At 42.4% G+C, this 26,634-nt stretch overlaps 1 protein-coding gene across 4 annotated transcripts; it reads right to left on the bottom strand.

The window, feature by feature from the left end:
- Nucleotides 1-5,445: 5,445 nt before the first annotated feature.
- LOC141564944 (uncharacterized) lies at nucleotides 5,446-21,464 on the bottom strand. Of its 4 annotated transcripts, XM_074307809.1 has the most exons (6): nucleotides 20,432-21,464; nucleotides 19,845-19,914; nucleotides 19,409-19,508; nucleotides 15,387-15,513; nucleotides 14,332-14,427; nucleotides 5,446-9,044 (listed from the first exon to the last, which is right to left on the bottom strand). In XM_074307809.1, exons 3-6 carry the CDS (start codon nucleotides 19,439-19,441, stop codon nucleotides 6,964-6,966), a joined length of 2,337 nt encoding a protein of 778 aa, XP_074163910.1. In that variant the 5' UTR covers nucleotides 19,442-19,508; nucleotides 19,845-19,914; nucleotides 20,432-21,464; the 3' UTR covers nucleotides 5,446-6,963. The 4 variants fall into 4 exon arrangements, with proteins under 4 accessions (XP_074163910.1, XP_074163909.1, XP_074163911.1 ...); XM_074307808.1 differs by having other exon boundaries at nucleotides 19,845-21,464; XM_074307810.1 differs by lacking the exon at nucleotides 19,845-19,914.
- Nucleotides 21,465-26,634: the final 5,170 nt, after the last annotated feature.

Genomic DNA, 26,634 nt, shown 5'->3' with positions numbered 1-26,634 from the left:
ATAGTTTGCCTCTTAGACTTGTGGAGGAGGAAGGATTTTGTGACCAAAGGAGAACTAGAGACCATTATTGATCATAAAATAGAAAATTTTGATTACACCAAATTACAAAGTTTCTGCACAAACAAAACTAATGCAAACAAGATTAGAAGGGAAGTAACAAATTGGAAAAACATTTTTACAGTTAAAGGTTCTGATAAAGGCCTCATCTCAAAAATATAGAGCATTGACTCTAATTTATAAGAAATCAAGCCATTCTCTCAGCCTGTCTTCTCATTCTATCTCCATATCTACACTGAGCTCTTAGATGTCCAACTTTTCCACATTGGAAACATCTATGAGTTTCTCTATTAGTCCTTTGCCAAGAGAGATCCTGTCTTCCCATGTTCATCATAGTCTGGGTGTAAAAAGTATTTGTTTCCATTATAGCACAGCCTCTTATGATCTCCTCTAAAGAAGCATCTTTGTCCAGTCCCCATATAATTCTCTTGCAAACCTCATTGGCATTTTCCATAGCCAAATGTCTGGTCATTATTTCTGTAGCTGCATTTTCTCCAATAGTTCTTTTGACAGCAGTTTGCAAACATCCCACAAAATCCGCAAAAGGTTCATTGGGACCTACAGGCTAAGTTTGGGAGACTGTTCAAAGTGCTAGGAGTTTTTTTTTTTCCAATGAAAGCTGGGGTGCACTGAAGGAGACCTTCATGTCTTGCACTCTTTATGGGGCTACATCATCTTATGTTAAGATGTTATTAGAATGACCTAGAAAAAATAACAACAAAGTTCATATGGAAAAACAAAAGGTCAAGAATTTCAAGACAATTAATGAAAAATAAAATCAAATAAACGTGGCCTAGTTGTACCAGATCTAAAATTATATTATAAAGAAGCAGTTACCAACACCATTTGGTATTGGCTAAGAAATAGACTAGTTGATCAGTGGAATAGGTTAGGTCCAAAGAACAAAATAATTAATAACTCTAACAACCTAGTGTTTGACAAACCTAAGGACCCCAGCCTTTGGGATAAGAACTCAATGTCTGACAAAAATTGCTGGAAAATAGGAAATTAATATGGCAGAAACTAGGTATTGATCCACACTTAACACTGTACACCAAGGCCAGGTCAAAATGGGTTCATGACCTAGGAATAATGAATGAGATTATAAATAAATTAGAGGAACATAGGATAGTTTACCTCTCAGACCTGTGGAACAGGAATGAATTCATGACCAAATAAGAACTAGAGATCATTATTGATCACAAAATAGAAAGCTTTGATTATATCAAATTGAAAAGTTTTTGTACAAACAAAATCAATGCAGATAAGATTAGAAGGGAAACATTTTTACAGTCAAAGATTCAGATAAAGGCCTCATTTCCAAAATATATAGAGAATTGACTTCAATATATAAGAACTCAAGCCAATCTCTGTAATGTTCTGTTGTCTCCAGAGACTGCCGATCGATCTCTGGGAGGAGACCTGCTCTCTCAACTCAATCTCTCTTAACTTGCTCAATGTTGTTTCTTTTATCCTCCCAGAGAATGGGCGTGGAATAACTCAGGGGCTTCTGGGAAAAATACTTTAACCAATGAACTTGCTCCTCCTAAGCATGCAAGCTCCTCCCCAGAAGTTCAGAGGGGTAAAACTCCCCTTAAAGGGCAGAATCAGAGAATTGTTAAGTACTGACTTAGCACTTAGTAAGAACCTAATATCTCATTATCTCATTAGCACTTAGTAAGAACCTAACATCTCCCCCTTTCTTTTGATTTAGAACATAGGGTGGTCATGACCTTGAAACATCAATCCATCAATATGGGAGGTATTATACATAATTACATAGATTACATAAACACATAGTACCATAATACATACTAGAAGTATGTAACAAATAACGTGTTCAAATAATCATAAATTGAGAATTTATAAATTTCCATAAGTCCATTGTCCATTAGTCTCATCTAGTGTTAGGAAATCCAAGGATTCCTGCTGGTTTTAAAGTTCTTTAACAGTCTTCTTATTAACTCTTTCAGTGTCAGATGTCTCTTAGATTTTCTCCTTTGTTTTGAGGTCTTTCATTTTTCTGTCTCTCTCTGATAGACAAGGTGAATACGGCTCGTTGGCACCCAACTGGTTCCTTCTCTATCTGAAGAAATACAAGCAAACCCTCTTGCCCAGGCAGTTAACCTATCTGGTCCCTTCCATTCAACACTTTCTGGATCTCTCCACAATACCTGGCTATTATCTAAGGACAGTGAAGCTGCTCACACTGGACACTGCCCTTCTGGTGGGTAATAAAACCTGTCTGCTGGAGCCAGTGGATCTTTGTCAAAAAAATTTAAATTAATGGTATATAGAACTAAATTTAGAAGTTCTCTAGGGTTACCTGTGGTTCCCCCTTTCTTTTGTTTTTGGAGGAGTGTCTTAATGTCTCTGTTTCTTCTCTCTACTGTTGCCTGACCTTATGAATTAAAAGGTATTACAGTAGTGTGTAAAATCTTATACTGCGCACTTTTGTGAAGACAGAGACCAAAAAATTCCCCAAAACTGTAAAAATAAAGTGAAAAATGGTATGCTTCATTCAGTCTACATCAGTTCATTCCCTGTGTGTGAAATAGCATATTTCACCAGAAGTACGTTGAAAGTGTCTTGGATTATTGTATCACTGATAATAGCTAAGTCATTCATAGCTGATCATCACACAATATTGCTGTTACTGTATATACTCTTCTGTCTCTGCTCACTTTTTGTTCCATCGGTTCTTGTAAGTCCAGATTTTTCTGAAAGTGTCCTGATGGTCATATTTATTTATTTATTTTAGTTGAAACACCTTTATTTCATAGTTATTAACTATTCTTTTCAAGGATATTATACAGAGCATTCAACAGATTTGCCTTCTCCCTCTTAAATCAGAGTAACACCGAATTAAAATACCTCATCAGATATCTTCTAACTACATAAATAATGAACTTGGTATGAGAAATAGTGAATTAAACTTTAATCCATATATTATTAAATGTTTTTACACATTGGGGCAGCCAGGTGGCACAGTGGATAAAGCACCAGCCCTGAAGTCAGGAGGACCCCAGTTCAAATCTGATGTCAGACACTTAATACTTCCTGGCTGTGTGACCCTGGGCAAGTCACTTAACCCCAATTGCCTAAAAAAAAAAAAAAAAAAAGAAAAGAAAAGAAAAAAAGAAAATGTTTTCACACATTTAAAGAAAACAGTTCAACAAATTGAATTAGCTAATTTACAGAAGGTCACACTTATCTGGAGATCACTTATAAAATCATTACCACACATGTATGGTATTAGATAAGAAATTTAACCTCTCAGGGATGGCTGCTGGTCGTTTTGTTGTTGTTTTTTTTTTTTTTTTGCTGAGGGAATTGGTGTTAAGTGACTTACCCAGGGTTACACAGCAAGGAAGTGTCTGAGGCCAAATTTGAACTCAGGTCCTTCTGACTTCAGGGCTGGTGCTGTATGCATTATACCAACTAGCTGTCCCCTAAATATTGTTTTAATATCATCTTCATTGGTTGCATATTGATCTTTTTTTGTTTTTGATATAATTTGGCTCCCTATTCGTATATTTTTATTATCTATTTCTTCAGGTAACTCATTTAACTTTTTTCCCCTCTGAGGCTAGGGTTAAGTGACTTGCCCAGGTCATACAGCTAGGTGTTAAGTGTCTTGAGACCAGATTTGAACTCGGGCCCTCCAGAATTCAGGGTTGGTGCTCTATACACTGTGCCACCTAGCTGCCCCGGTCTTTAGTACTTTTAAGCAAAAAATATTTTCCTTGATTATTTCTTTTAATAGGGCTATCTTTACTTTTGTTTTGTTTGAGGTTAATTTAGCTGAAACATGAGAGATTCTGTCCCACCTTGCTATTTTAACTCTGAATTTCTATTTGAAGTGTCTCATTGATAAATAACATATTGTTGGATCCTGGTTTCTAATCCATTCTACAATATGCTTCCATTTTAAGGGTAAGTTCATCACACATTCACAATTATAATCGTTAACTCTGTATTTCCCTCCACCTTATGTTAGGATTCTTACAAGGTGTCTAGTCATTGAAATTGATAGAAACAATATGTATTTAAGTCAGTATGATTGATCTGACCCTACAAGGAGATGCTATGGGCCAGAACTTGAAACAAGGTACTAAGTGGAATTGAGGAGACAATGTTTAAATCTAGTTTAGCATTGATTTAATCCTACAACAAATAATGGTTTCCTCGTGATATAATGATTGGTGTATACTCACAGTGTGGAACATATAATCGAGAAGCTAACAGGGCCAAGTGGACTTTGGGAGATTCACAACTAGAATTGACTTCCTGGAGATTCACAAGCTCATAGAAACCCACAATCCCACTCTCAGAGGCGAAGTCAAGATCCATCCAACTTCCACCTTTGTTCTGGCTGGAGACATTCAGACAAAAGCTCTTGGGAACCAAGGAGAGAGATAGGCCTCTATTAAAGCTAACTGGGCCCAAGGAAGGAGACAAGACTTAGAAGGAAAAAATAAAGGATTTGGACTTTAACTCCTGGCTGCATTTGGGATTAATGAACTGAACTGAAACTAAAGCTGCTTCCAGAAGCTCCCCAAGAAACCTGTCCCAGAGAACGATTATATTTAGAGAAAAGAACATTACAATCTTATTCTATTTTTTTTTAAACTAATCTCTCCTCAAAAGTTTGTAGTTTTCTAATTATTGTCATCTGTATTTGGGTCTCAAGCTTTCCTGTTACCATAATAACTAACTTTTTTTTTTTTAGTTTGCTTTCTCATTTTTCCAGCCTATTTCTTGACTTTGGATTTCATGTTAGAATTCTGCTCTGCTGGGGCAGCTAGGTGGCGCAGTGGATAGAGCACCAGCCTTGAATTCAGGAGGACGCGAGTTCAAATCTGTTCTCAGATACTTAACACTTCCTTGCTGTGTGACACTGGGCAAGTCACTTAACCCCAGCCTCAGGGGAAAAAAAAAAAAGAGAGAGAGAATTCTGCTCTGCTGCTTTTACTGCTAGGTTAAGGGGTATGTAAGCTTTTTGTGTTTCCAAAGTGGTATGATCCATGGAAGATATGATCATTGCCCTCTTATTCTGTGCTCTGATTCAACTTAATTGCACTTCTTCAACCTAGGATTCTTATCAGGAACTAGTTGATGGGTGACAGAGCTGCCAGATGTCTCCCAATTATTGCCAATACTAGCTCAGGGGATGCCATGGAATCTTTTTCCTAACCAACAGAATGGTTTCCTTACCACCCCGCTGCTACTGTGGGCTCTAATGTCCATATCCAAAGATAATTTCAGGGCACCAAGCTCCCAGATGATTCCCACCCCAGTGCCCACAGAGACCTTTTTATGCCTTTTTTTTTATGTCCTCTTAAGTTATCCTGGGCTGCAAAAAAATGATTCACTGAGAACTTTGTCTTTTTTGCTCATGATTTATTTAGGTACATTTATTTTAGTTGTTAAAGACAGGTATATTACAAGACTATACAAGCATTCTGGTCTTATTCCACCATCTTGGATCCCCACCCATTTTCTTTTGTATATTATGTACCTTCTCTGTTGAATTTCTCAACCTTTTCATTTTAAAATACTACAAAAGTTTGTGCTATAGTTTCAGTATAATTCCCGTTAGACCTCCATCATAGAATATTGTAAGAGGCTGTGGAAAGAGGCATGGAAACACAGATTTAGAGCTGAAGAAGACCACAGTCACTGAGACCAACCTCCTCATTTTAAAGAGGGGTAAAGTGGGGCACTAGGAGGTTGTTCCTTGTCCAAAGTTACAATTACAAAGCCTTTGAGGCAAGATTTTAAGCCAAGTCTTCCTGACTGTAAACTCAGTATTTTGTCATTAAAATACACTGCCTTCCTTTACACTGTTTTGAACATCAATTTCAAGAAAAAGTGACTAAACTGTCTACGCTATAACTCATGACTATTCTAAGAGGTTTATGACCCAAATAATAATAATAATAATCACTAGCACTTAAATAGTCGTTTCATGCTTGCAAAGAGCTTCAAAGACATTACCTCATTTGATCCTACCATCATCCTTGAGGTATTAAGAGTATATACATTCTACAGATGGGGAAAATGGAGACAGTTGCCCATGATCGTGGGTAGTAAATGTTAGAGACTGAATTTTAACTTGTCTTATAGCCCCAAGAGCAGCGCTCTATGCACCATGCCATCTACACGTCTAATGAAATCATTACAGAGCTAAATTTTTGAGTTACCAAAATATTTATACCAGAATCTTTTGTGTCAACAAAGAACAGAAAACAAATGAGTATTAATCTATTAGAGAATGGCTGATGAAGTTACAGCATATGAATGCTATGGATTATTTTTGAAGAATAATGAAAAAAAACAATAATATTTCAGAGAAAAATTCATACATTCATAGGGTTTTTCCATAGTATGAAATTTGGGATGTCTTATTAGGTCTGTGCTGAAGCAAGAGGTCTTCCTTTATTAAATAGAGCCTAACTTTTACCTCTAACATTGTTCCCATACATAGGCAAATATGAGTCTATGTCAAAGTTTTCCCACAATCATTGCTTTTATAAGGCTTCTTTTCACTGTGAATATTCTGGTGTTTAAGGACATTCCTTTTCAGCAATATACATTTCACCATTGAGCACAATCAAAGTCTTTCTTTACTATGTATCATCTGATGTAAAGGAAAATATATTTGACTGAAAGTCTTCCAACATTGAGTACATATTAAGTGTACCACTAGTATGAATTTTCTGACATTGAAAAATCTTCTTTTGAATGTCTTTCCCCACAAAGTAATTATAGTTTCTATCTAGTATTCATTATAGTGGTAAGATTTCTACCTAGTAAGGATGGGAAATATGGGATGACTGTTAACAGAAGGCTTTATCTATTTCATCTCACTTAATTAATTAATTGATTATATTAATAAGGTTTCTAGTCAGTGTGGACTCTCTGATGTTCAGCAAGACTGGATCTGTGTCTGAAAGTCTTTCCACATAGATTACAGTAAAAAGGTTTCTCTCCAGTGTGGATTCTCTCATGTTCAACAAGATTGGAGCTGCATCTAAAAGTCTTTCCACATTGATTACATTCAAAAGGTTTTTCTCCAGTGTGGATTCTCTGATGATCACCAAGACTGGAGCTCCTTATGAAACTCTTTCCACATTGATTACATTTATAAGGTTTTTCTCCAGTGTGGGTTCTCTGATGTACAGAAAGTCTGGAGTTGAATCTGAAAGTCTTTCCACATTCATTACATTCATAAGGTTTCTCTCCACTGTGGATTCTCTGATGTTCAGCAAGATTGGAGCTGCATCTGAAAGCCTTTCCACATTGATTACATTCATAAGGTTTTTCTCCAGTGTGGATTCTTTGATGCACAGAGAGTCTGGAGTTGAATCTGAAAGTCTTTCCACATTTATTACATTGATAAGGTTTCTCTCCAGTGTGATTAGTCTCATGTTCAGCAAGATTGGAGCTTCCCGAGAAAGCCCTTCCATCTTCATGAGATTCATGAGGTTTCTCTCGAGAATGAATTTTTTGATGTTCAGCAAAACTAGATCTCTGTCTGAAAGTCTTTCCACATTCATTACATTCATAAGGTTTCTCCCCAGTGTGGATTCTCTGATGTTCAGCAAAACTGAAGCTCTGTCCAAAAGTCTTTCCACATTCATTACATTCATAAGGTTTTTCTCCAGTGTGGATCCTCTGGTGTTTTGCAAGACTGGAGCGGAATCTAAAAGTCTTTTGACATTGATTACATTCGTAAGGCTTTTCTCCAGTGTGGATTCTCTGATGTTTAGCAAAACTAGATCTACAACTGAAAGCTCTCCCACACTGCTTACATTCATAAGGTTTCTCTCCAGTGTGGATTCTTTCATGTTGAGCAAGACTAGAGCTGCATCTGAAAGACTTTCCACATTGATCACACGCATATGGTTTCTCTCCAGTGTGGATTCTCTGATGTACAGCAAGACTAGCCCTCTGTGTGAAACTCTTTCCACAGTGATTACATTCATAAGGTCTTTCTCCAGTGTGGATTCTCTGATGTACAGCAAGACTAGAACTCTGTCTGAAAGTCTTTCCACATTGATCACATTCAAAAGGCTTCTCTCCAGTGTGGATCCTCTGATGTATGATAAAGGATGAGTTTTCAACAAAAGTTTTGCCACATTGATGACATTCATAAGGTTTCTCTCCAGTGTGGATTTTCTGATGTTCAGCAAGATTGCGCCTGCATCTACAAGTCTTTCCACATTGATTACATCGATAAGGTTTCTTTCCAGTGTGTTTTCTCTGATGTGCAATAAGAGATGAGTTTTCACTGAAAGCTTTACCACATTCATAACATCTATAAGATTTCTCTCTAGTATGAATTCGTTGATGGGAAATAAGGGATAATTGTCGCTTGAAGACCATTCCACATTGCATACATTTATGTAGATTTTCACTAGTATGAAATTTTTGATGACGAATAAGGGATGACTGTCGCTTAAAGGATTTATTACATTCATTACATCCATATTTTTTTTCATTTTGAGTTTTCTGATGATCAACTAGCTTCGAATTTTGTCTAAAGGCCTTCCTACCTTCATTATCAACATAGTGCATTTTTCCAGTATGACTTTCCTGATGTTTAATTAGGTCTGAATTCAAGCTGAAGACCATCTCACATTGATTACATTGATAAGTCTGTACTTCAGAAAGCTTCTCATGAGACTTAACAACCTTTCTCTGATCAGTAAAGCTTTTCCTATATTTACTGTCCTGAGAGCAGAGTTTCCCTGAAGTTATTTTCAAACATGGAATTAAAACATAACATTGTCTGAAACTCTTTCCATCTTTATCAAATTCAGAGTAATTTTCTTGTTTTTTCTTCATCTTGATATCAGAGTAACAGATTTCTCTTAAACTGTCACAGTGACCATCATTCACAAATCTTTGGTGTTGTGACTCTTCCACCGAAATGCACATCTCTGAAGTAGTCTCCCTTATTTCAAGCCTAGTCTCTTTATCTGAAGGAAACAAAGAAACAAACATATATAGGGACACATGCACAAATATGTCTTCTTCCCTTTATTGACAGAAAGTAACTAATCTATAATCAAATCCCCTAGAGAAAGAAATTTTCAAACTTAAATGGGCAGAATCAATCATTTAAAAATTCCATTAGCCCCACATCCCTAGGATGATGTAATGGACAAAGAGCTTTGCATACAACAGCAGGATCCTTACAACATACCCACGACACAGGCAGGCCCAGTATCTTTATTACACTTATAATTCAGGCCATGATTTATGAATGGCTGACTAATCTCAACTAACAGTTGAGAATAAAACTCAAACACTGACTGGGCATGCTCTATCCATAGTATTAGATATCCTTTCTCCATTGCACCTTTTTAAAAAAAAAATAAGTTATTTTATTATTTCATGTTCACTTGTTTTAATTGCAAGGATGTGTGCAGGATATTGAATACAAGCAGCAATTTAAACAAGTGTCCAAGTAATACACTCAATATGTCAGTAAAATAATTTTAGAGGTATTGCTGCACATGTATGATTTTGTAAACTATATGAGAAAACTTCTGTAAAATTAATTTGAATCTGATGCTGAGTGAAATAAGCAGGACCAGGAAATCGTGTATACTTCAACAATACTATATGACGATCAATTCTAATGGATGTGGCCCTCTTCAACAATGAGATGAACCAAATCAGTTCCAATTGAGAAGTAATGAACTGAACCATCTACACCCGGCGAAAGAACTCTGGGAGATGACTATGAACCACTACATAGAATTCCCAATCTCTCTATTTTTGTCCACCTGCATTTTTTATTTCCTTCACAGGCTAATTGTACTCTATTTCAAAGTCTGATTCTTTTTGTACAGGAAAACAACTGTTTGGACATGTATACATATATTGTATTTAATTTATACTTTCATATATTTAACATATATTGGTCAACTTGCCATCTGCGGGGGGGAGGGAGGGAAAAATTAGAACAAAAAGTTTGGCAATTGTTAATGTTGTAAAATTGCCCATGCATATATCTGGTAAATAAAAACTAATAAAAAATTAATTTGAGTTCAGACATCTTTGAAATATTAAATTTGGTTCAACTTTTAAAGTTATATTTTTCTCACACAATGTAGTTAATTTCATTGTGTTTACTAAAAATGGTAGCTGCTGTTTTTACTTAACTATTTGAAAAACAGTTTCTTTGGGAAGGCATCGCTTTACCACCAAGGATTTAAAACTCCTAAAGACCTCTTGGAGGGCAAGAATTGCAAAATCCTGGGAAGCACACAATTACTCTGCTCTGGATCTCTCCTCTTTCCACCCCTTTGGAAGAACTCCATCCCATCTGGAATCCTTTCTTCAAATGCCTGTGGTTGTTTACACCTCTTGTGGGGCTGTGGTCTTCCCTATTTCTCTTTATTTACCAGTTTTGATGCATTATCACAGGCATTCTTTGTGAATTTTGTAAGCTAAGCTAATTGTATCCAACTTTTCTTATATTGTATTCATCTCTATGGATGAGTGAAATTGGAAACTGATAACACATTTTATTTTGTATTATTTAATTACTGATTGAAAATTATAGCTAATCAGAGGAATCAGAACTGTGGATCCAATGGAGAGCTGATTATCTGGGCCTCCATGGTGAAGTTTGTAGAAATTTAACTTTCCTTTTCCTATGGGCTCCAGACTGACCCCAAGGACTCTGAATCTGTCAAGTATTATCTGCCATTGAAGGGAGGAAGGGGGGAATGCAGAGAAGTGAGTCTGGTCCAAAGAAGTATGCCCACTGTAAGGCTTCCCAAAGGATGTTATTCAGCTGTTTTCCCACTGCCTTAAGTTCTAGAAATCCTTCTATGAGTGAACCCAAACTTGAGCCCACTTCCACGTTAGACCAGAGAGTCTGAATTTCATTTACATCACTAGTATCTTAGACAATCAACTGCTATAAAAGAGCTGTTTTGATTGGCAGATGGATCCCATGGCTCGTCAGATAGCTACCAAGAAGCCATGGGATCCTAATTATTGGCGATTGCTAATCTTGCTAACTGTACTCAGACCTTTGTGCCTCAATTTATCACAGATTTTTAGCACAATTGGTAGCCCCATGAGACTCTAGCCCCCAGGACCACTTTTCAGAAAGACTCTTCTTGGAGGATTATCCTGGAAGCTGGACGCCACCTTTGGCCTTGAGTAAAATTTTCTCTGAGCCAGATATGCTCCTGAATGGAAAATCTTTATCAATAAACCAACTAGGAAAGTTTCTAGAAATCCTAGAAGTAGAATTGAAATGGACAAAATAGATTTAAAATTGATTGCAATACTGGATTTTTAGTAAAGATTTCAAATATGAAGAAAATTCATAAAGAAGGGAGGATTGAAGAAAATTTTATAATCCAACAATTTTTTTTAAAGTGTTAGTTGAGCAGCAGCTAGGTGGCGCAGTGAATAGAGCACTAGCCTTGAATTCAGGAGGACCTGAGTCCAAATCTAGTCTCAGACACTTAACACTTCCTAGCTGTGTGACCCTGGGCAAGTCACTTAACCCCAGCCTCAGGAAAAAAGAAAAAAAAAAGTGTTAGTTGGTCAAAGCAAGACAGCTCTTCAGCTGTAACTTTCTCTTTAGTGTAGTGGGCCATATATATAATATTATATTGATTGATTCAGATTGATTATAAACAGCAGTCATTTTTGCCCTGGCCAGAAAGAAACCCTGAGGTATGCCCCTCCCAGATTCATTTGTTCATTTTTAAAAAATTTATTTAGATTTTTTTTGGATTAGTGAAGAGGAGATTCTTTGCCTTAATCACTGGATGGGCTGGCTTCAGTCAAATTGAAAGAAGATCTTCTTAAGAAAGCCCAGGTCTCCTACCACATCTGGGGTCATCTCCAGGCATCCTGATCCTGATCTCCTGGACCCTAATGGCTCTGCAGGAGAACGTGAGGCCAGTGACTTTGCCCAGCCTCCCTCCCTTCAATCCAAGTCACCTGCATATCATGGCGTCACCGTCCTGGTGCCATGGACCTCGAAGGACAAACACCCAGTGAGTCAAAGTAAAATCCCTTTTCAGGTCATCAACAATTGGCTACTTAAATTCATTATGTGTGATCAGCTTATAAATTGGCTCCATCATAAAGGAGGATGGACTGTGGGCAATCCTCGTACTCAGGACTGGCTGGGACGAGTGGGGGATGTCCCACTAGTCATTGCACCAAAGGGTCAATTATGGCAACTTCCTTTTTTTTTTTATTTATTTATTTATTTATTTATTTATTTTTTTTTTTTGAGAATGTTGTAAAAAATTACCCATGCATATGTTTATTATGGCAACTTCCTAATAATTCCTCTCCCTGCATCCCTTTGATCACTATTGCTGGTTTCTCATTTAATATCCTAGTACAGGGCAGAGTATTTCCATGAGAATCTTCCCAGAAAAACCGCTAGAGAAAAGACAAGTTGTCAGCTTAGCTGGGAATGATGAAACTGTTCTACAAAATGAAGTGAGCTTTGGTCCAGGACTGCTAGAGATTCAGTAGATGAAGAAAAACTGACCCTTTTAAGGGGAATAGCAGAGATCCTCCCAAGTACTAGTATCGGTGATGGTCACTTAGCTCCAGCCAATGTCCCAGTCAGGGCTGTGTCCATTTTTGGAAATGTGTGGAGGAAAGAGGCTAACTTTGAGAAGGAGACAGATGGTTTCTTCTCCAAAGTCATCCTGCTCACTGCCCAAGGTGACATCCAACAGTGAGGGATATTAGAAATATTAGGAAAGAATATCATATTTTGCAGTTGTGCTAAGTGAGATTTCTTTGGGTTTATTTGACTACCACATATAAAATCTATGTGGTTGTAACCAATTCTAAGAGCTCCAAAGAATAGTTAGATTCCTACACATATTAAACCTTTGCAGTATTTCCAACCCCAGTTCCTCCAAAAAGGATAAGGAAACACGTTCCTTAATTTGGCCATTAGGTCAAAAGCCAGAATTTTTACAGCCTTTGTGGAAATGATTCTCTAAGTCCTTATTGCATTTGCCCCATTTACAAATAAAGAAAGTTGGAGTGGAGAAGGTTTGGTTGAAATCTTAAAAGAGAGATTCAGACAGATAGGGCTTTCCTCTATCCATAACTTGAGTGTTATTACCACAATGCTGGCTTTGAAGTGAGCACTGGATAGTTAAATGGTCCCCATTGTGACCAAGTCGCTTTAAGAATCTGAAAGGAATGGACTTCTATGTAAAGCAGTGTAGAAATGTGTTCAATTGAATTAATGTCCCCCAAACTGTAAAATGTTTTGTTTCATGTTTTATAATATATGAGACTGGGTAAAAATTTTTTCTGAGGTCCTGAGCAACACTATTAGAAAAGCAACATCTTTTCATGATGTGTCTTGCACTGTCTCATTTCTTTAAAGTGGCCTTAATTATTGGGTTGATTATGAGGTTTTTATTCTTTAAAATGGTTACTAGTAAAATAAATAAATAAATAAAATGGTTGCTAGTGATTAAACTTTCTAATCACCAGAAGTCATTGAGATCTTATTAGCTCAACTGCTCAAATAAAACCAAAATCTAAGAAACTAAACCAAAGTGCAACTATCAGGGAGGCCCTTTATTGCTTCTAAAGATTGTCAGGTCTGTATAATCAAATGACATCTTTAAGTCTGTCTCATTACAACAGGTTCTGAATGTAGAGATGTGACTTTCCCATTAGGAGTTTGCTGCTCCTAAAGCCTTTCATGGAGCTAGTCAAGGCTTGATAAAATGATGGCAGCCTAGCCACAAGCTATATTGAGTGACATTTGGGTACTTGGGTAATCTGCTGCTACTATGAGTTTTTATTTCAGCTCTTGAAATATGATTCTTTCGTATAATTCTTGTCTATCACTCAAAGGAAATGCCACGTTTCCCTGCCTTCTGAGGATGTCTGCCTCTGGGCAAATTGAAAGAATGGCCTTGCTGAGGTCAAGGAAGGATCCCCTCATTTCGTTTCTCCATCTGGATAAACTAGAGCTTCTCCGGCTGTGGTATATCTGAGGCTACCTGTTATGCCCTTTGGTTCATGCTTATAGACGATGATTTTTACCTGAAGTCAAACACTTGGTTCTTCCCTTTTTCCTCAAATGGCAAATTCCATTGAGGAAGCCAAGTGTATAATGATGTCTTACTTTTTTCATTGTAACAAATATCGTGGTGGTCCCGCCCCCAGTCCAGTAACTCCTCCCTGTGACAGGGGGCTGCCTCTTGGGGAGGCATACACCTGCTTCACCTCACTCACCTGGGCAGGGGCCTCTGGGGTCTGCTCGATCAAGCATCCACGGACCTTCCCCTTGTTCAAAATGGGAGAGCAAATCTTCTCTGGGAAGAGGAAGTCCTGGACGTGGGAACAAGGAAGGGATGAGGAGGAGGGACACTTGTAATTTAGTTTCTTTAGGGCAGGGGGGCAGATAAGGAGAGTCACAGGGCATCCCCAGGACCTTTTCCATGATGTTTATTGTTGGGAGCTTTGGTGGGGGATGGGAAGGAGATCATTGGAAACTTCTTTCCTAGAGGGGCTGAACCCAGAGATTCCATTATCTAGAAACCAGAGGCAGCTGGGGGGTGGGGCAGTGGAGAGAGCTGGGGCTGGATTCAGGAAGCCCTCAGTGTTTTATTAGCCAAGAGCCAGGCAAGTCACTTAACCTCTGTTTACCTGGGCTTCCTCAACTGTAAAATGGGGGTAACAACATCACTGACTCACTGGCTCATTCTGCAGATCGAATTAGATCATGTTTGGATTTGGGTTGTTTTTTTTTAAGCCTCTAAAACAGAGTTAAATATATACAAATGTGGATTGTCCTCCTTTGCCATTATTTGCATTGGAATTCTGGGAAGGGGGAAAGGAAGAACAAGGACACACTTGCTCCCAGACTTCTGAGAGATGGACCAGGAACTGGGAGCTCCCCACTAACACTTGCTAAAAAGAACCTTCCAACCAGACCCGACCCAAACAAGCAGCAGTCCCACTGGGATCGAGGGGGTTCCTTTTGCTGCCTGAGCCATTTCCAGAGAGTTGTCAGACAGCATTCATAGAGAGGGAGGTCACCTCCGTGGTGACTCCCAGGCTGAGGTTCCACAGGGCGTGATCTGTGACCTCAGACTCCCCAGAACCACTAAGAGGCCACAAAGGAAACTCCCAGCTTTCCAACCCAGGATGCAAAGACCTTTCACTGGTAAACCCTCAGAGCTCCAGTTTTTCTAAGTGTTGACAAATGCCAGAAACCTAGCACACTGAGGAGGGGACGAAGGCAGTCCCTTGGAGGGCATCCTCGAAGTCCTAGGGGAAGTCCTTACCCACGGAGAGCAGGTTCCGTGCATTCTCCAGCATGACCTCCTTGTACAGCTCTTTCTGGGAAGGCTCCAAAAGGGCCCACTCCTCCGGGGTGAAGTCCACGGCCACGTCCTTGAAGACTACCAACGCCTAGATGATCAAAAACCACAGGATTTAGAACTGAGACTTGACAATTCACCTAGCTCAATACTCATTAACTTACAGAAGGAAATGGTGGCACTGAGAAGGGACTTGTACAAAAGTCATACACTTTATGAGCGTCAGAGCCAACACTTAGCACCACATTCATGAAAAGCCCAATGGGACATTGAGAACAGCTGTGGAATTAAAAGTTGGAATAAAATTAAGAAATGTCATTATGAATTATCTCCCTGGAATTGGAGAAATTACATGATCTATCAGAGATTTCTGAGGACCCGTAGAGGAGAAAGAGAGAAGCTGTTGTTGAACTTTCCTCCCAATCAGAACAGATCTAAGTGACATGTTATAAAGAAAACTTCATGAAGGGTTGGTGGGATGCCATAAAACACTGTGTATTCAGGGGGTTGGATGAGAGTCCTATGCTCACTGAAAAGAGAGTAAAGAAAAAGAAAAAGATGTAGCTTATTTTCTGAGTGGCTGAAATAAAGTCCCTAAAAGCATTCTTAAAAGGTATTAATCACAATCTGGTCTGAACTGAGTGGTGTGAGATTGTTTCCATCAACGGAAATCAAGATATCTATTTATAGTGTGGGCTTGAAGTTACTGCTCTGAGGATGCTGTGTTGTAGCCAAAACATTTGATGCCTTTGTTTTATGATTGCTTTCATTCGTTAATGGGAGGTATTCATTAATTTTGATATTTCGTAATATAGAACTAAGAGTAACTAAGAAGGGGATAAGAGGGTCTTTCTTTTGTTAATTGAAGTAGGGGTTTGATCTAATTTATGAGAAAGACACTATCAGTTTCCACATGAGAAATGAAAGATCTAAACATACCCTTAGAACTCTAGAACTTGGGAGAAGAGTCCAGAGGAGTGGTGGTGCACTGATGAACAATATACAGTCGAGTTTGATCAGATCTGAAAACATGTTGATACCTGGAATGCGTAATGTCTTTCTGCAACCTGTTCGATGTAGAGGGCTTTGGGGATGTGCTAGGGATTCAATGCCTATCTCATTTCCCCCATCTCCTTTATGTAGAGGTATGATTTTTTTTAAACTTAATATTTTTGGGGGGACTCCGGGGAGGAGACCAATTCTCTACATGTGGATAAAATTCTAATTTTTTTCAACATTCTGATCTCTAAATCAAGATTTGTGCTTGATTTAGAATCCCTGTTTTATCTTTAACTTAATTTATTACTATTATTTTGGGCTGAACAATTAAGGAATTTATTGATTTTTTTCTCATGCTTTTAGAGTCTCCAGACTTTATGTACTTTTCTTTTTCACTAAAGTTTTTTGAGTCACTGTTCATTTCACAGTCTGAGTTCTCACTGTAGTAAGGCAGATATTCTGTTGACTGATGATTGGTAACCTAAGTCACTCCCAACAGAAACTTCCAAATTTCTTTCCCTTTGTTCTGCAGCTTCTTTCCTTCTCCATCCTCCTACATCCATCCTTTACCATGAACTTCAAACCTCCATTAAAGAGAGAGCTCAGGTCACACATTCATTCTCACCTGACTACACTACTTTGAAAGGAAGCTTACTGTTACAATAACCTCATTGTCCTGTAGCATCTCATCAGTCTTGCTACTCTACCGCCTTATCACATGCTGCCTCCCTGATCAGAGGTTTAGGCCATGAACTCCCAAACTCTTATTTAAGGAGAGAGCCCAACTCTCATTTCATTTCTCACATGGTTGTAGTACTTTAGGACTCTGATTTCTCACCATGCCCTAGTTTCTGGTCACTTAACTTCTATTCCTCTTCACTTTTCAGCTTCCTCTTGTATGTTGTCTTCCCCCATAAAGTATAAGCTCCTTGAGAATAGGAACCCCTTTCTACATTTAAACTCCCAGCCTTTAGCACAGGACCTAGCACAAAGTAGGAGCTTAACAAGTATTTATTGACTGATGAACACTCAGTCACTCTATCAGCACCTTGTCCCTTCCCTTATTTTTCTTTCATAACTAAAGCCACTCAGCCTGTGCTCCTCCTGCTCCCTGCTTCCAACACAACGTCCACTCATTCTGCTACACTCATCATGTCCAAAAGAGACCTTAGCCCCTTCCCTCTTACTGTCCAAGGAAACACCATGCTCAGGAGTCCCTGAGAGACTCTCTTATCCAACTAATTGCCAAATCGCAACATCTCTGAGACACGTCCCCTTCTCCCAAAAACTGCAAACACCTTGGTGCAGGCTTTTACCACCTCACCTTTGGACTATTGTTATAGCCAACTGCTGGGACAGCCGACCTCAAAATTCTTCCCACTCAGGTGGACCAATGGAACAGGTTAGGTACACAAGACACAGTTGTGAATCACCAAAGTAATCTAGTGTTTGATAAGCCCAAAGACCCCAGCTTCTGGGATAAGAATTCATTATTTGGCTAAAAGTTCAGGAAAAACTAGGAAACAAAAACTAGAAACTTATACTATGGCCATCTTATACTATACACTAAAGTTAAAAGGGGTATATGACTTGGACCTAAAGGATAATATCACAAGCAAATTAGGAAAGCAACAAATACTTTACCTGTCAGATTTCTGAATAAGAAGAATTTATGAGCAAACAAGAGATATAATTAGATTATAAAATATAATTATGTATGAAATTATGGAATGGACAATAGCTAATTTAGATGATATTGAATTTTAATGATTTTGCATAAGCAAAACCAAGGGAAGCAAGAACAGAAGGAAGGCAGAAAGGTGGGAAGCATTTTTTTTTTTTTTAGCAAGTGTCTCTGATAAAGCCTCATTTCTCAAATATATGGAGAATCCAGTCAAATTTGTAAGAATACAAATCATTTTCCAATTGATAAATGGTCAAAGGATATAGATGGCAATTTTCAGATGAAGAAATCAATGCTATCTGTAGTCAGGAATAAATCCTGATTGAGTAAAGACTTGGAAATTAAAATAACTCTGGAGATACCACTTCACTCTTATCAGATTGGCTAATATAACAAAAAAGAAAAATGATAAATGTTGGAGAGGATGTGGGAAAATTGCAATGCTAATGTACAGTCAGTGGAGTTGTGAACTTATCCAACTATTTCTGGAAAGGAATCAAGCCGTTCATACTTTTTAATACAGCAATATTACTCTTAGGTCTGTATCCCAAGGAGAGACCATAAACAAGGAAACAGGACCCAAATATACAAAAACATTTATAGATGCTCTTTTTGTGATTGTGAAGAATTGAAAACTGAGAGGATGTCCATCAGTGGGCTGAACCATGGTAGTATATGAGTGTAACGGAATATGACAAGACAGATTACTTCAAAAAAGTCTAGAAAAACATAGATGAACTGAAGTAAGGTGAAGTGAACAGAACATTATCAGTGACATTACGTGATGATCACTATGACAATTGAGCTCTGCTCAGCAACGAATTGATCCAAAACAATTCCAAAGGACTTGTGTTGGAAAAGGCTACCCACACCCAGAGAAAGAAAAGAGCGTCAGAATTCAGACCGAAGCAGGCTATGTTCATTTTGTTTTTTGCCATGGGTCTTTGCTTTCGGCCTTGTTTGTTCTTTCCCAAGTTGACTAATGTGTAAATACACTTTACATGGTTGCACATATATAACCTATATCAAATTGCTTAGAGAAGAGGGGGAGAAAATTGGAATTAAAATTTTTTTTAAAGGAATGCAAAAAAATGGTCATCACAAGTAATTGTGTGTGGTCTGTGTTGTCTGTGTGTGTACGTGTTGGGGGGTACAGATGGTGCTCGTGATGCCAGGTGCCAAAGAACCCGTTCCCAATGCTTCCGGGGTGTGTTGGGGGTCACTCCCACTTCTATAAAACAGTCCCGACCATCCTCCCCGCCCGGGGAGAAGGCCTGGGGCTCCGGGGCTGGGGCGCACTCACCTGGGCCGGGGGTCTGCGCCTCCCAGGGGCCATGGCTGCTGCAGGCTGGGCCGGGAGCAGGACTCGGGCGGCTTCCTTCCTTCAGGAGCAGGAGGCCGGCCTGGGGGGATTGACGGAGCGTGAGACCCCCAGCATCACAGAGCCCCCCCCAGCAAAAGGGGGGAGATTACCATAGCTGCAGGAGGGAGGCAGCAGGGGGACTTCTTCCCTCCTCCTCTTCCTGATTCTTACCTGCCCCCCCCAAAACCCAGGAGGCAGAGGGGACTTGGGGATTCCCGATGGGATGGGAGCCTCGATGGCCCCTGAATCAGAGCGCCCCCTCCCGGTGGTCCTCCGCATCCCCTTTTCCACTCAGCCCACACAGAAGCCGGACTGCTCAGTCTGAAGGGGAGAGGTTGGGGATGGGGGGGGGAGGGCTGGGGCTGCCAGGAATTACCGGGGTCGGCCTGGGGCTGGGAGACACTGTCCTGTCCCGGGTTCGGCTTGTCGGTAGGGACCGGAAGGCTCTGGAAAAAAGGGGGGGCAGGGAAGGAGGCTCGGGGAAGGAGGGGTCTGGGCGGCAGGATGCGGTGACGAAATTGGGGAGAAGCGGGACATCTGAGTGACAGAAGGGGGCGGTAGAACCCAGGAAGCGGCTGTGCAGGGGAAGGCCCCCGGCAGCCTCTAGGAGCTCAGGCCCGGAGGCAGAGTGGGGACGGGGGGCAGATGTCTGGGACCCGGCGGGAGCCAGAACCCCGTGGAGGTCACGGGAGGCGGGCGGGAGCTTCGGTGTCTGCCCTAGGAAGGTCCCCTGCAGGGAGCGGGGGCAGGGAGCCGGGTCACATGGCTCCCGATAGCAAGGACTCCCAAAGGGGGCGGCCTGAAGGCCGGGCGAGCGTGACTCAATGGTATGGCGCGCCAGGGACCGGACAAGGGGCGGCCGCTCGGGAACGAGCTGGAGTCCACTCAACAGTACATCGGATGGCGGACGGAAGCCACAGCAAGGGCGGAAGCGAAGGGCCGCCGGGCCTGGCTGGGACCTACCTGGGACCCGCAGCCCAGGGCTGGCACAGGGCGAGGAAACGCAGCCCGGAGGAAAGGCGGCCTCAGCTCCTGGCCCCGCCCTTGCCTCCTACTGCTCCGGGTCAGATCTCAGGCCTGGCTTGCTTCCCCTCGGTCACGTGGAACGGCTGGGCCACTGGGATAACCCTTTCCCTCTCGACTCCGCCCACCCCAAGGCTCAAGCTCCACGGGAACAAAGCACCCAGCAGCCTGCTCCCCGTGACCGAGACCGTCCTCTGCCCACGGCGCCCCTTTCCCTGCTTTGAAACTCAGCCCTTCCTCCTTCCGAGCAGAATCTTCTGACCTTCTTCTAGCGCTCCTCCTACAGCACTCGTCTCCTTCCAAATCAGGATGCCCGGACCCTCCCTCCCGCTCCGTCCCTCCTCCCTCGTCCAGCAGGGCCGGTCCTCCCCACAGTCTGCCCCCCCCTCCTCCAGGTAGCGACCACCGTTAAACACGCCCTTCGCGTCCGGAACCCCCAGTCTCCCATTTCGGAGGGGAGCGGAAAATGAAAAAACGGGCCGAGGAGCGCTCATCCGCCGTTAGTGAGGCGCCGGGCATTTCGGGAAAATAGTTGGGAGCCACGCGGAAAAAAATGAGTTAAAAAAATGAACTCAAGGGAAAAAATGCTCCAAGTCACTAATAATTATAACAATGAACATTAAGCCGCTCTGAGCCCTCCAGTGCCCAGGTTGTCCAAGACGATAAGAAAAAAGGAACAAGTCTCGGAACCTCCGGGGGAAAAGGGACGTGGATTCACGGCTACTGAGGCTGGAAGCCCAGGGTTGGACTCAGTGAGGGCCGAGAATCCGAGGAAGAGGAAATGGCGGGAACGCATCAAGAACCGCACCCTTCTGTGAGCTGAGAGGCCCGTCCCGGGAGGGCGCGCGAGAACTCAGAGGGACCGAAGGATGGAACAGGCCGAGCCTCCCGCTAGTATTCCGAACAAAAGGAGAAAAGCCGAGGCACGCATGCGCAGCCAAGTCAGCGCCCAGGGACTAGCACGGGAAGACGTCACCCTTGTAATAACTGAGGTCACCGCGGGGGGTCTCTCCAGTCCAGTGGGGGGGGGGGTACGGGACTGACCGGGGAAACGGCTTTGTTGGCTCGGCAGTGTTTCCTGCAAGTGTGGGGGAGCCCCAGGGGTGCAGGAGACCCCCCCAGCGAGGACTGGAGCCCGCTCTCCTTGGGCCCCGAATCATCAGGAAATGGACAGTTTCGGAAAGAGGAGGCGCCCACTTCCCCACCCCATTTGGGTCAATGGAGGAGAAACAGGGGTTTCGGGCGCTCAAGAGAAGGGGCCGGGAAGGAAAGCTGGGCTGCCCCGCCCCTTCGTCCCACAGCCTTTGCTGCAGTGCATACGTGGCGCCGGGACTACATTTCCCGGGAGGCCTCGCGTTGCGCTCCATTCTTCCGGTGGAGCCCCTTTCTCCAGTCCTTGCGCCCCCGAGTCCTCACAGATCCCTAGTGCCTCCGTGTCCTCACAGATCCCCAGTGCCCCCGTCTCTCTAGAGCATCTCTCACTCTCCACTATAACCATGCCTCACTGCTAGTCCCGCCTCTTCCCCTCCCCCACACCTGGACCAAAGCAGTTCTGCGCTCCCCTTCCCCATCCCCCACCACTCTGGCCGTGACTCAGTCTCCCCCAGAAGCCGCTTTCTCTCGATCACTCCTTCCCCCGCCTCCAGGAGGGTCTGGGGCAGAGAGGGGAAGGATGCAGGCCTCTGGGAGCCTCCCCGGGATTCCCACTTTGGAGTCATCGATCCCTCTGGGGTCAGGACTTGGTGACCAGGGACGCCCACGCTCTGCTCTGGGGCTGCTTGTCCTACTCCCGCTTCCCTCGGTGGTCTCCCGCGGCAGTCCCTGACTCTGTGGACCTCCGTAGCGGCGGCGACCCCGGCTGTGGTGGCGGTGAGTCCCAGAGCCCCGAAGTTGGCTGTCCCCCCCCCCACTCTCCAGCTCTGCAGTGCTCCCCCGACACTCCCCCTCTGCTGACTCAGCCCCCTCCCTCGCCCCCCCCCCCCGCAGACTCTCCTCCCCCTTCTTTATGTCCAGCACATAGTAGGTCTCCTCTCCCTCTGGCCCAGTTCCGGGTTGACCACATCTGGCATGCGCCTGACATTTCGGGAGGGGGGGAGGGGGAGTGTGGGGCTGACCCTTCAGTCTGGAGGAGGAAGGGCAGGTGGGAGCTGGACTCAAAGAGGCCTTGGGGGAGGGTGGGCGGCTGCCCAGAGGTCGGGGACTCTAATGGCGGTGGCCCTTCCAGGGACAGAGCCCCTGAGGAGGAACGGGTTCCAGCGGAGGGGAGCCGGTGGGCCCTGGCGGAGTCCTGCTACCAAGAGAAAGCGTGGACCAGTCCAGCTGTTGCCTGGAGAATGGGAGCCCCCAGAGGCGCAGCTGAGAAACTTGGTAGTTCTCTAGGGGGCGGGGTGCAGACCCCAGACCCAAACGGTCTCATGAGGCGCGGGCAGGCTGAGAGGCTCATGGGAGCAGGCCAAGCAGAGTGGATGAGTGGCAGGTCCCAAGCTGGCAGTCCCAGGTTTGCCCCCTCTCTTGGTCTGTTTGTGTCCCCCACTGACCCCGTGTGCCTTGGTGGGGGAGAATGACCCAGGTTCCTGGGTGGACAATTAGATTTTTATTTATTTATTTTTTAGTGAGGCAATCGGGATTAAGTGACTTGCCCAGGGTCACACAGCCAGGAAGTGTTAAGTGTCTGAGGCCAGATTTGAACTCAGGTCCTCCTGACTTCATGGACAATTAGGTTTTGATTATTTTTTCTTCTGAAGAAGGCCATGGTTTCATTACTTCTGCTTTCTTCTAGAAAGCTAATTATTCTCAGATTTGCATTATTAATAAATGTTTAAGAATCAATCAGCGGGATCATTGGGATTACTTAGTGGGGGCTCAGGGAAATATCAGGGTCATCATCCGCCCTCCCCCATTAATGTTCCTTGGGGACCCAGTGGAGTCCTCATTAGCTCCATGGGACAAGGTAGACTTCTGCCTTCCAAGCCAAAAACCTCGAATCCAAGTTTCCTCCTCTCCCAACCTACTTAGCTACCTCTGTCCTCCAAGAAAGTGAATTCAGTTCAGTGACCGGCAGCCCCAGCTCAAGGAAAGCAGATGGCCGCAGCGTTCCCTTTTGTTTTTTCCCTCCAATTCTGATAAACAGACACCACACAAAATTCATAGCGATGTCTCCTAGCTCCAAAGGTGTGGCCAAATTTGCTGTCCACAGTGAAAAACTATGCCTCGGGAAAGAGGCCCCAGCCTCCCGCCCAATTCTCCGAGTCCCCAAATGGCCCTGTACCCTGTCCCAGGAAGGGCAGTGAAGAATCCCACGAGCCCCCGGGTGGGGGAGAGCTTGGAGTGTCCAGAGCCCCCAGAGGTCCTGTAACGAACTGAGCCAAGGCCACATGGTGGAGCCAATTGCATCATGCAGTAAAGAAAGCAGGCCCTGCTCAGGAGGAGCTTCTGGGCTTTCTTTTGTTTTTAGAATATAGGTGGTCATAACCTCCCTGACTTCTCAAGGAATCCCAAAAAAGGAGGTGCTCATGCTTTCCCTGACTGCTCAAAAAAGGGGTAAAAACACCATAAAAAGAGGTGATCATGCCCTCCCTGACATCTCAGGAAGGGAGATGAAAACATCAAAGGAAATAGGAAGTCAAGTCAGATTATCAGGTTTCTGAAGGGTCTCACTCTTAAAACGGGTATACATAAATCCATCAATATGGGATGTAGTATACATAATTACATAAATTACATAAGCACATAGTAACATAACACAGGCTAGTAGTGATTCAGATAACATGAATCAACAAGAGGAATTATATACGTCCATAAGTTCTAGAAATAGTCCAAAAGGAATCCATTGTGATTACTTCATGTTCTAGGAATCCAATAATTCCTGCAGGTTTTGAAGTCCTGCAATAGTCTTGTCAACAATTTTTCATCTCAAGGAATCCAATGATTCCTGCTGGTTTTGAAGTTCTGTGACAGTCTCATTATCAGCCATGCTCTTTCAGTGTCACATGTTTCTTAGATCTCCTTTGTTTTGAGGTTTTCTCTTTTTCTGCCTCTCTGAGCCAGGTGCTGTTGGCATCCATCTGATTCCTTCTCCATCTGTAGAAATACAAGCAAACCCTTTCTCCCAAAGATCTCTCCTAATCACCTGACAATTAGATTGGAGCTGTTTGCACTGGAGACTGCCCTTCTGTCAGGTTAAAAAAAAAGCCTGTATTCTCCCCAATTGTAATCCTTTCTGCCATCTGATTGCTTTTCAGCTGATTGATCACATTAGAGTATTGAGCTTCTAAAGGTGTAACCTTGGCTGCTTGATTGAGGTCTTGGAGCTGGGCTCTGCCTCTCATTTCTCTGGGTCAATCTACATTCTGAGGCCCAATGGAAGCCTTGTTTTAGTTTTGGACATAGGGTTTTAGGTCTTCTCTCACCCTGTCCTCTCACTCTATCTCTTTGCCTACATTGAGCGCTCAGATGTCCTATTTTTCCACACTGAAAACTTTGACGAGTTTCTCTAGAAGTCCCTTGCCAGGAGGGACCCTATCTTCCCATATTCATCATAGTCTGGGTATAATAAGCATTTGTGTCCACTGTGGCACAGTGTCTTATCATCTCCTCTAAAGGAGCATCTCTGTGTAGTCCCCATATAATTCTGCAAACCTCATTGGCATTTTCCTTAGCCAAATATCTGGTCATCATTTCTGTAGCTCCATTTTCTCCAGTGGTTCTTGTGATAGTAGTTTGCAGACATCCCACAAAATCAGCAAAAGATTCATTGGAACCTTGCTCTATTTTTGTGAAGGTTTCTCCTCGATCTTTCCCTGGGAGGGTGCCCCAAACTTTTATAGCAGCAGTAGCAATTTGTTCATACTCCTATGGGGTAATTAATCTGTACTGAATTCTCTCCATACTGACCTTCACCTGCTAGTTGGTCAAAGGTGACTTGTGTATTAACTCCTGTTTGCTTGAATCCTACATAATTCATGATACTCCCCAAAACAAGTTTTATCCAGGTTCTAAACTTGTCCTTGCTATGAATTTCCAATCAGTGGGGGTTAGGATTTCATAAGCCAAATTATCTAGTAAAATCTTAACATAAGACAATGTAGCCCCATAAAGAGTACAATCCTTTTTCAAATCCTTAATTTTTTCCAGATCAAAAGGAGTGTATCTTCTCCATTGTTGGCCTGAAGAGTCAAACTCTTCAACCCAGGGTATGCATATATTTTTAAATCAGATATATCCTGTCCTTCATGTTTTGCCTTAACCAAAGCTTTTTGTAATCTTGTCATAGGCTGCCTTCATAGGTGGTGCGGATTGTGTCCCTGCCCCTCTCCCTCCTCCTTCTCCCTGCACCCATGAAGGCTTAATTGAGGGGGGAGAGTCATAAGATGGGGAATGCCCTAATGTCTTCCGCTGTGAAGTACTACACTCAGAATTGTACTTAACTCCTTTCTTGTCTAAATCTTCATCCTTTTCACCTTTTTCCTTTATTTTGATCCTCCCCCTCCTTCTCTGTCTTCTTTTTCCTTATTCTATGTTAGGATTCTTATAAGGTGCTAAGTAAGTGGAATTGAGGAGACAATGGTTAAATCTAATTTAGCATTGATTTAATCCTACAACAAATAATGGTTTCCTAGTGATGTAATGATTGGAATACACTTAGTACACGGCATATAAGCAAGAAGCTCTCAGGGCCAGACACATAAGCCCACTAGAAGCTCTGGGAGCCTCAGCCAAGATTCAATTGAGAAGATTCACAAACCAGAAAAAGCGGCTTAAGCTCTCGGAACCAAGACTACAGAGGGCCTCCAGAAAACTAGCCAAGCCCCAAGTTAAGGAGACAAGACTTTAAAGGAGACAATAAAGGATATGGACTTTAACTCCTGGCTGCATTTGAAGTGATTATTGAACTGAACTGAAACTAAGGCTACCTCCAGAAGCCCCCTAAGAACATGCTCCCAGAGAACATTATAATTTTAAAAAGAATATTACAATTCTATAACTTACACAATTTTGTGAAGCCAGTTGTATTAAGTTGTATGTATAAAGTCTTTCTTTGGAAATTAAGTCAGGTCCATTTTCATTGTAGAATTGACATAGTTGCTGTCCTACTAATTTCCACTCATCTGGATTCAATTATTTTTCCTTAGAGAACCAAGGAG

The sequence above is a fragment of the Sminthopsis crassicaudata genome, chromosome 3 (assembly GCF_048593235.1).
Source record: "Sminthopsis crassicaudata isolate SCR6 chromosome 3, ASM4859323v1, whole genome shotgun sequence".
In the NCBI taxonomy this organism is placed as follows: Eukaryota; Metazoa; Chordata; class Mammalia; order Dasyuromorphia; family Dasyuridae; genus Sminthopsis; species Sminthopsis crassicaudata.
The sequence above is the reverse complement of the archived record's forward strand: the minus strand, read 5'-3'. Positions and strand labels throughout refer to the sequence as shown.

Bases quoted from the DNA above. Each gene is read 5' to 3' on its own strand.
- LOC141564944 (XM_074307808.1), bottom strand. From the start codon at position 19,441: ATGGCCCCTGGGAGGCGCAGACCCCCGGCCCAG. The intron at 15,514-19,408 runs GTGAGTGCGCCC...TTGATCATCTAG, and splicing joins GGCGCAGACCCCCGGCCCAG to GCGTTGGTAGTCTTCAAGGA. The intron at 9,045-14,331 runs GTGAGTGAGGTG...TGTTTCCTTCAG, and splicing joins CCCCAGAGGCCCCTGCCCAG to ATAAAGAGACTAGGCTTGAA.